The sequence below is a fragment of the Mesoplodon bidens genome (assembly GCF_964165515.1).
Source record: "Mesoplodon bidens genome assembly, chromosome: 15".
Lineage (NCBI taxonomy): Eukaryota > Metazoa > Chordata > Mammalia > Artiodactyla > Ziphiidae > Mesoplodon > Mesoplodon bidens.
In genome coordinates this window covers 22520571-22529934 of record NC_138171.1, presented here as the reverse complement: position 1 = coordinate 22529934, position 9364 = coordinate 22520571, and the positions used below count along the sequence as shown (strand labels likewise).

The 9364-nt window shown below is 48.3% G+C and overlaps 1 protein-coding gene across 1 annotated transcript; it reads right to left on the bottom strand.

Moving 5' to 3' along the window:
• Positions 1 to 988: 988 nt before the first annotated feature.
• On the bottom strand, positions 989 to 9149 carry GHRH (growth hormone releasing hormone; the record flags this gene model as incomplete). The annotated part of the gene is made up of 4 exons (XM_081255124.1): positions 989 to 1221; positions 6564 to 6697; positions 8668 to 8772; positions 9070 to 9149. The coding sequence occupies 4 exons, from the start codon at positions 9147 to 9149 to the stop codon at positions 989 to 991; spliced, it is 552 nt and encodes a 183-aa protein (XP_081111250.1).
• Positions 9150 to 9364: the final 215 nt, after the last annotated feature.

Below are 9364 nucleotides of genomic sequence, written 5' to 3'. Positions count from 1 at the left end.
TCCTTCTCTATAACGAGTACTCAGCACAGCAGGTCAGAGTCCGACTGACCTTTCTTCAACCCCCTGAGCCTTAGTTTCTTATCAGTAAAAATGGGATAATACCTCTGAGGGCTTTATAAGGTTTAAATGAGGTCACATCCAAAACACAGACTACAGTGCCTGGCACTGACATTGACTCAGAGTTTTCTTGGATTAGTATAGATATTACCATTGTTGTTTCCTGTGTGTCGTTGGCAGGAGCCCAGTAAGCAGTTTGTACCAGGTCCACGTTTCTTTGTTGGTTGGTTGAATTCACTTGCTTCCCCAGCTGTCATTTCCTGAAGGGCCTGGAGGCTTGAAACAACACAGGAGCACTGTCCTGGAATCAGGAGTCTGTTCCGAGCTTTGCCCCCTCCGAGCTGTAGGACCCGACCTCTTGCCTCTGCTCTGCCCTCCCCCAAGGGCTGTGCTAAGGGAGCACATGAAGCAATGGATGGGAAACCCCTTTGTGAACTTTAATATAAACATAAGGGATTATCATAAGCAACAAGTCCCCCATTGATTAGAGCATTTCTTTAGGGGAAAAAAAATAATAGCACTCCATCTTAAGTGGGACCCCCCAAACGAATGGGAAGCTCCCAGTCCCTCTGTGGGGAGGGTTTAAGTCCTGTAAGCTGCCATTAGTGTCGTAGTTAATGGAGATAAAGCACCGGAATTGTCATCACGGTCTTTTCCTTTATAATGGCATTCACGTCGAAAATCACAAGTAGCAGCGGGGCCCAGTGCTCGTTGTTTCATTTGAAAAACACATTGGAAGTTGAGAGAGCCCTCAGTCTTTGCTTTTGTCGGGACAGGCGGAGGAAAGAGATGAGCAGGTGGGTCTGGGGGAAGGAAGGGGGGACTTGGGCTGGCCTGGCGAAACCACCATTCAGCAGCCTCCTCCTTTGTTCTCCTTCCTTGGCAGGTTCTCGGCCAGCCCGCTCAGCCTGGTTGAAGTGGACCTCGGCCCTCAAAGGCCAGCCTTCTCTTCTGAAGGGGGCTTTTGTTGCCCATTGTTGGTATTGTCTCCTCCACGGAGCCACGGTGGCCCCCCGCAGAGCCTTTCCCACGCTTCACATTCTTTCTTTTGGAGGGCAAACTGGGGACTCCCAGAGAGAGCAGGTGGTCTGAACCGGGTGAAGCCCTGAGCTGGCTTTACAGCCCTGGTGTGGGAGACGGGGCCCATGGGATGCGGGTCCAGCACTGTGTGTGCCAGGTCGGAAAAGGCCGGAAAAGGTGGGACTGCTCACCTCTGAGTCCCCATCAACTCTGAGATGCTACAAATCTTCTCGTACTTTTAATCCAAACACACATCCCATCATCCAGACGTTTCACTTTTTTTTTTTTAGATTTAATTTACTTATAGTAAGATGCACAAATCTTAAGTGTATAGCTCAATGAATTTTTACATCTAACTACGCTAGTGTAACCATTACCCAAGTCAAAATATAGAATGTTTTGATCCCCTCTCGGAAAGTTCAGAGTCTAAGAAGAGTCTATGTGTGGGGTGCTGTGTGGTGGTGTAGGTGATGTGTGTGGGTATCTGGCCCAGGTAAAACTGTTCATGAATAGAAAAAGTTGGGTAATCACCGACATAGGTACATCTGGTCAGTGGCTTCAGCTCTCTGCTTCCCTGTATAGCAAAACTTCTTCAAAGAATTGTCTCTACCAGTGCTGTCCAATAGAAATGTAATGCAAGCCCCATAGGTGATTTAAATTTTTCTAGTAACCATAACAAATAAGTAACAAACAGGTGAGGGCTTCCCTGGTGGCGCAGTGGTAGAGAGTCCGCCTGCTGAGGCAGGGGACACGGGTTCGTGCCCTGGTCCGGGAGGATCCCACATGCTGTGGAGCGGCTGGGCCCGTGAGCCATGGCCGCTGAGCCTGTGCGTCCAGAGCCTGTGCTCCGCAATGGGAGAGGCCACAGCAGTGAGAGGCCCGCGTACCGCAAAAAAAAAATTAAAAAAAAAAATAATAATGAAAAAAAGAAACAGGTGAAATTCAATTTTAATATATTTTATTTAACCCAATCTATTCAAAATATTATTTTAACATGTAATCAATACAAAAAACATTACTGAGATAGTCTGTATTCTTTTTTCATACCATCTTTGAAACACACTTAAAGCACATCTCAGTTGATATTAGCCACCTTTCAAGTGTTCAGCAGCCATGTGTGTTCAGTGGCCACCATATTGGGCAGTCAGGTCTATACTCACCAGCTCGGACTCCTCTCCTGCCATTTTCTCTCTTTTTTTATTTTTAAGATTTTTTGGATGTGGACCTTTTTTTTTTTTTTTTTTTTTTTTTGCGGTACGTGGGCCTCTCACTGTTGTGGCCTCTCCCGTTGCGGAGCACAGGCTCCGGACACACAGGCTCAGCGGCCATGGCTCACAAGCCCAGCTGCTCCGCGGCATGTGGGATCTTCCCGGACCGGGGCACGAACCCACGTCCCCTGCATCGGCAGGCAGACTCTCAACCGCTGCGCCACCAGGGAAGCCCAAGGCCAACTCTTGAGGGACTTTACTCAAATGTCCCTCATCAGAGAGGCCTTTCCTAACCACCACACCGCATACATATTCACTAGAGATAAAATAATCCCCTCCCGCACTCCCATCCCCTTAATTATTTTCCCTTTGCAATCGCCACCATCTTACATATTCTATACAGTAAGTCCCCTACATACGAACCTTCAAGTTGTGAGCTTTCAAAGATGTGAACATGCGTATGTCCAGTCACGTAAGCTAGTTCACGTGTCTGGCGTACATTGTCACGTGTGTGCATCCTCTATAAGTGGTTGTGCTTTTGTGTACTTTGCTGTGCAGTACTATATAGAGTACAGTAGTTCAGTATCTTTACTTCAAACGCAGGATGTCCGGAAGCAAGCGTAAAAGCAGCAGTGATGTAGCTGGTATGGCTAAGAAGCGCCAGCTGTTGTACTGTGCTACTGTACTTTTCAAGGTACTGTACTGTAAAATTAAAAATGTTTCTTTATTTTTTTGTGTTTGTTTGTTCTTTACGTATTATTTGTGTGAAAAGTATTATAAACCTATTACAGTACAGTACTCTATAGCCGATTGTGTTAGTTGGGTACCTAGGCTAACTTTGTTGGACATAAACGAACAAATTGGGCTTACGAATGCACTCTCAGAACGGAACTCTTTCGTATGCAGGGGACTTACTGTATTTACTTGTTTTTATTATTCTTTCCCATTTTTTTTAACATCTTTATTGAAGTATAATTGCGTTACAATGTTGTGTTAGTTTTTGCTTTATAACAAAGTGAATCAGCTATATGCATACATATATCCCCATATCCCCTCCCTCTTGCGTCTCTTTCCCACCCTCCCTATCCCACCCCTCTAGGTGGTCACAAAACACCAAGCTGATCTCCCTGTGCTATGCAGCTGCTTCCCACTAGCTGTCTGTTTTACATTTGGTAGTGTATATATGTCAATGCCACTCTCTCACTTCGTCCCAGCTTACCCTTACCCTTCCCTGTGTCCTAGAATATAAGTTCTATGAGGTCAGGGACTGTGTTTGCTCACAACTGTATTCCCAGTGCCTAGAACAGCACTTGGCACATAGTGGGAGCTCTAGAAATATTTGTTGAATGAATAAATGGTATTGCTCATAGGTGAACAAGTCGCCAGTGGATGAAGGATGACTTTCGCCCAGAGTAGACAAATATGGCTAAGAGTCCGGTTCTGGGCTGGACCCCCTGGGTTTGAATCTCAGCTCTCTCCTTGCCAGCGGTGACTGTGGCAATTCAGTTCACCTTTCTGTGCCTCAGTTCCTCGTCTGTGAAATGAGAAGGATGCCAATACCTCCCATTAGGCTGTGTGAGGAGTGCATGAGATTCTACACGTGAAGCTGCTTGGCTGACACTGAGTGTTTGGTAAGTGTTAGCCTTTTTTTTTTTTTAATATTTTGTAATACCACTTTGGGAAATGTAACTATGTAAAACATGAAAAAATTAGGTTGAAGATAAAAGAAAAATTGAAATGCAGACCAGTATGGGGGAATTTTATTGTATTTATAAAGGAAAAGGTAGGTCAGAAATTAAATAGGATTAACCGATGCTGTTGTGTCTCAGCTGCAGGGAGCAGGAAATATATGCAGAATCTTCATCCTTGGGAATTCCTGTCACAGAAAGAAAGATAAATCTCAGTCTGGGGCCACTGGCAAGATGGGACAGGACACCTGGAATTAGGGTGATGGAGACTCCGGTGTTAAGACTGACTATCTGGGTCCCAAAAGGACCTCAGTCTTAGCCCCAGTTCTCCCAACCTACTCCCAGTGAGATCCTGAGCAGTCACTTGCCTGTGAAGAAGCTGCTTCTAATCCCCAGACAGGGTTAGATTAGGTTATTCTTTCCAGCATACACATTCACCACACCCTTTACATCTCTTACCATTTATCACACATTAAATAATCCACTGTACAAGTACTTGATTAATTTCTGTCTACCTCAGTGTGTTATGAATTCCATGTGAGCAGAGACCACGGCTGTCTCATTCACCGCTGTCCCTCCAGCCCAGAGCCTGGCCATCTTTGGATGATTTTTTTTTTTTTGAGGTACGCAGGCCTCTCACTGTTGTGGCCTCTCCGGTTGCGGAGCACAGGCTCCGGACGCGCAGGCCCAGCGGCCATGGCTCACGGGCCCAGCCGCTCCACGACATGTGGGTTCTTCCCGGACCGGGGCACGAACCTGCGTCCCCTGCATCAGCAGGCAGACTCTCAACCACTGCGCCACCAGGGACGCCCTTGGATGATTTTTAAGGGTTGGGAAGATGGATAAATCTGAACTTGTTACCTTATAGGACTGTTATGTGGACACAAAGTGTGGTGAGTGCAAAAGGATGCCATCTGCCAAATCATTCTACTCTGCACTCTTAAGGTGTAAGAACTCATTCTGCTGTTATGTTTTCTCAGGCCCACTGTGATGTGCTGGTATTTGCAGCAGTTGAGCTGGAGGGGGAACAGTGGCTGGAGCAGCCTCCAGGCCCCTTCCTGCTGCTCTGTGACTTCGAGCTCTGTGAAGCCTCTGGCTTTTTTTTTTTTTTTTTTTTTTCTTTTTGCGGTATGCGGGCCTCTCACTGTTGTGGCCTCTCCCATTGCAGAGCACAGGCTCCGGACGCGCAGGCCCAGAGGCCATGGCTCACGAGCCCAGCCGCTCCGCGGCATATGGGATCCTCCCAGACCGGGGCACGAACCCGTATCCCCTGCATCCGCAGGCGGACTCTCAACCATTGCGCCACCAGGGAGGCCCCAAGCCTCTGGCTTTTAACCTGCAGGAACAAAGCCTGCATTCTTAGGACTTGGCCCTCCTTAGGGCCACTCTGCCCCACTGCGGCCTGGTGGGAGCCATAAAGCAGGTGAATGATGACCTAATCCCAGCGTGAGAGGCACAGGGGGAAGCATTATTCTTAGGGGCATTTTTAAAAAGAATTCTAGCCTTCGGGACCTTGGCGGTGATTGGAGCGAACCCACTCCCTTCACAGAGGAGGGAACTGGGAAGCTGACTTGCTCTGTGCGGAGAGTTGGCTGCAGAACCAGACCTGGGCCTCACGTGTCCATCCTGCCTCCCAGGCTGGTTCTTGCCCCTCCTGCACTCTTCCTGTCACCCTGCTGCTGCTTGCATCTCCCCAGGACTGTACTTGGTGAGATCTCTGAGCTCTTGGTGTTTAATTAGGCTGGGACGAAGGTGAGGGGGCACACGGAGAGCTCTGCTGGGAACTGAATTTGTTTAATAGTTTGGTCCAGAAGTGCCTGGCAGAGTCGTGCTGGGACACGTTTGTGCTCACAGTTCAAAGTCAGGCTCTAAAATATAGCAGAGTTTCTCCAAACAGTCGTGTCATTTTGGGGAAACTTTGTCTGCAAAGTGGAGTTCATGTGAAGCGCTCCAGGGAAGCAAGGCAGGTCTTGGGCCTGCCTAGTCCCTGACTTGGGGCCAGATGCTGCCCCTTCTTTGCCTCAGTTTTCCTCCTCTGTAAAATGGGAAAACTCATTCCTGATCTCCCCTGACTCCTACTGGGATTGTGAGGGTCAGGGAGAGGGGAACTGACTGTCACTCCCATCTCTCCCTCTCACGAACGCTGCTCACACTTGTCCACCCGAGGGTGTTGGGAGGGGCTGGTCTTCCTTTGGCTTTACAGTTTTATGAACTTGGTAAGGGATCCAGGGCACGCCTTCTACTACATCAGCATCAGAGTCCCCTGGGACCCTTGTTAAGATGATTTAGATTCCTGGATCCTATCCCAGAACTGTTGAGTAACATTTCTGGACACAGACACTGAGCCTGGCCTCTGGCTACACACTGGAGACACAGCAGTGGACAAGACCAGTCTCTGTGGCACATTTTCTCCCCTTCTTCCAGTTCTTGATGTGTGGAAGGAGGGACCCCATTCCCAGTTTGCTTGGTAGAGCCCCACACCTTTGGAGATGAGGAGTTTCTTTCCTTTTCCTGCCCACCCTCTGGGAAAGAAATCTCTGAGGTCCCTAAACACACACACATGCACACGCACGCATACACACACACATACACACGTATTCCCACCTGTGCTCCTGCAGCAGGGTCACCAGGATGTTCTCCAATGCCATCTGCTTTTGGTCTGCCCACATGCTGTCCACCTGACGGCCAAGCCGTACCTTTGCTCCTTGCTCCTGGTTTCTCTCTCTGTTCGATTAGAAAAAGAGAAACGACTGAGGTTGCTACTTGAATAGGACTCAGAGAGGCCTGCGAAAGGCCAGGGCAAAGTTAGCAGAGCAGGGTGCGTCCCGCTGCCTATTCCAATATCTGGCATAGACTCTTGCACCCAACTGAATTAGACTCAGCAACATTTAAGAAGACAGTATCTATAGGAGTGAAGACAATAGATTATGAAACACATATCTTCCTACAGATGACTTATTAATTACAAAGGAGAAAATGTTAACTTTACAGAGGAGAAACCTGGCAGACATCATGCTAACCATCATGTGCCTCCCGATAGGATGCACTGAGAAGGACTCAACATCACTTCTGTTGCATAAGATGAATGTGATCATGAGAAAGCACCAGGCAAGTCCAATATGAGGGACATTCTATAAAGAACTGTCCTTTACTAATCAAAAACGTCAATGTCACAAAAGACTGAAGAACTGGTCCAGATTAAAAGAAACTAAAGAGACCTGACAACTATGATGCCACCTGTGATGCTGGATTGGGTCCTGGATGAGAAACATCCAGCTGGGGACAACTGGTGAAATTTGAATATGGACTCTAAGTGATAATTATACTGTGATTATGTAAGAGAGTGTCCTTTAATTATATACTAGGAGACACACAGAAGTACTTAAGGATAAAGGGTCATGAAGACTGCAATCCACTCTCAAATGGCTCAGCAAAATAATAATAATAATAATAATAATAATATGTACCTGGGTTTGTGTGTGTATGTCTAGAGACAAAGTAAGCAAATATAATAAAAATATTAGGAACTGTTGACTACAGGGAAGGGAATGTGAAAGCCCTTTGTACTATTGCTGCAACTTCTCTGTAAGTTTGGAATTTTTTCAAAATAAAAACTAAAAAGTGGGGCTTCCCTGGTGGTGCAGTGGTTAAGAATCCGCCTGCCAATACAGGGAACATGGGTTCGAGCCCTGGTCCGGGAAGATCCCACATGCCGCGGAACAACTAAGCCCGTGAGCCACAACTACTGAAGCCCACGCGCCTAGAGCCCATGCTCTGCAACAAGAGAAGCTACCGCAGTGAGAAGCCCAGGCACCGCAACGGAGAGTAGCTCCCACTCGTCACAACTAGAGGAAGCCCATGTGCAGCAACGAAGACCCAACGCAGCCAAAAATTAATTAATTAATAAATTTTTAAAAAACAAACAAAAAACTAAAAAGTGTTCAGGCTGTAGAGTCAGGCTGTTTGAATGCTAACTCTGCCACTCTTTGGTTGTGTCCTTTAGAAGCTATTCATGTAGCTTCTGTATGATGGGGGTAAGAGGACCTGCTCTGTAGAGTTGTTGGAAAGAGCACTTAAGAAACTAAGAATAGGGACTTCCCTGGTGGTCCAGTGGTTAAGACTTTGCGCTCCTAATGCAGGGGGCCCTGAGTTCGATCCCTGGTAAGGGAACTAGATCCCGCATGCTGCAACTAAAAGATCCCACATGCTGCAACTAAAAGATTCCCACGTGCCGCAACTAAGAGTTTTCTTGCCACAGCTAAAGATCTCGTGTGCTGCAACTGAGACCCAGCACAGCCAAATAAATAAATAAATACTAAAAAAAAAAAAAATGAAGAAGAAGAAAAGAAACTAAGAATAATGGCTAACACTACCAAGGGCTTACTCTGTGCCCAGCACTGTGCTGGGTGTGTGTAAATGTCCCAGGGCAAAGTCTTTGTTTCTGGCAGAGCCACAGTCAAGCGGTGACTACCACTGCTGTTGTCACTGTTGGAGCCCATCACAGGGACAAGCACATAGTGGGTGCTCAGTGATCATTTATTAGTTAAGTGTAAGCTGAGGTTTGACATTGGAGCCCTTCTGCTATGGCGAGTCCAGAAATGCCAGATGCTGTGCAAGGGGAGAGACCAAACTTGGTCCCTCCAAACCGCGATGCACTTGGGGTACGGGAAGAAGTCACGAGAACGTCAGCTCACCCCTGCTGCCTGCTCATGAGGTCCTGGAGAAGCTTGCGGGCAGACAGCTGGCCCAGCACCTTCCGGTAGCTGTTGGTGAAGATGGCGTCTGCGTACCTCGGCATCCTAGTGGAAGGAGTCAGAGGTCAAAAGGCAGGGTGGGAGGCCCAGGAGGGCTGTGCTCATGGGGTCTCTATAAGGTCCTTCTGTGGCCTGTCCCCAGAGAGAGCTGGAACCTGGGCTGAGTGACCTCTCTGGGGCTCAGGGTCTGCCTCCCTCCCAGAGATGAGCAGTGGAGGCTGACCAAGGAGATAGCTGGGGACCAGCTGGTGGCTTGACTCTGCATCCCCTAAGTAGCAACCCTGGCAGGGCTGGCTTTGGGGTGGCAGGAATCCAGCAGGTCCTGTTGTCAGGACTGCTTACCTGAGGGGCTGGGAGGGCAGGGAGCCGTGGGAGCCGCTGCTGAGGGTGAGAGTCACGAGGAAGAACACCCAGAGCAGCATCCTTCACCCCTGTGCTGGCACCTGGGAAGTGACAGACAGGAAGAAAAGGTCAGGTGAAGCCATGGCCACTGGGATGCCTTTTGCTGGGTGGGCCCAGCCCTGGGCTTGGCTCCATGCAAGTTTGGCCCTTGTCTTTTGGAAGCTGTTGGGTAGGAAAAGGAACCCAGACACACCTGGGTTCAAGTTCTGCCTCTGGCAGTCACAAGCTCTGACCT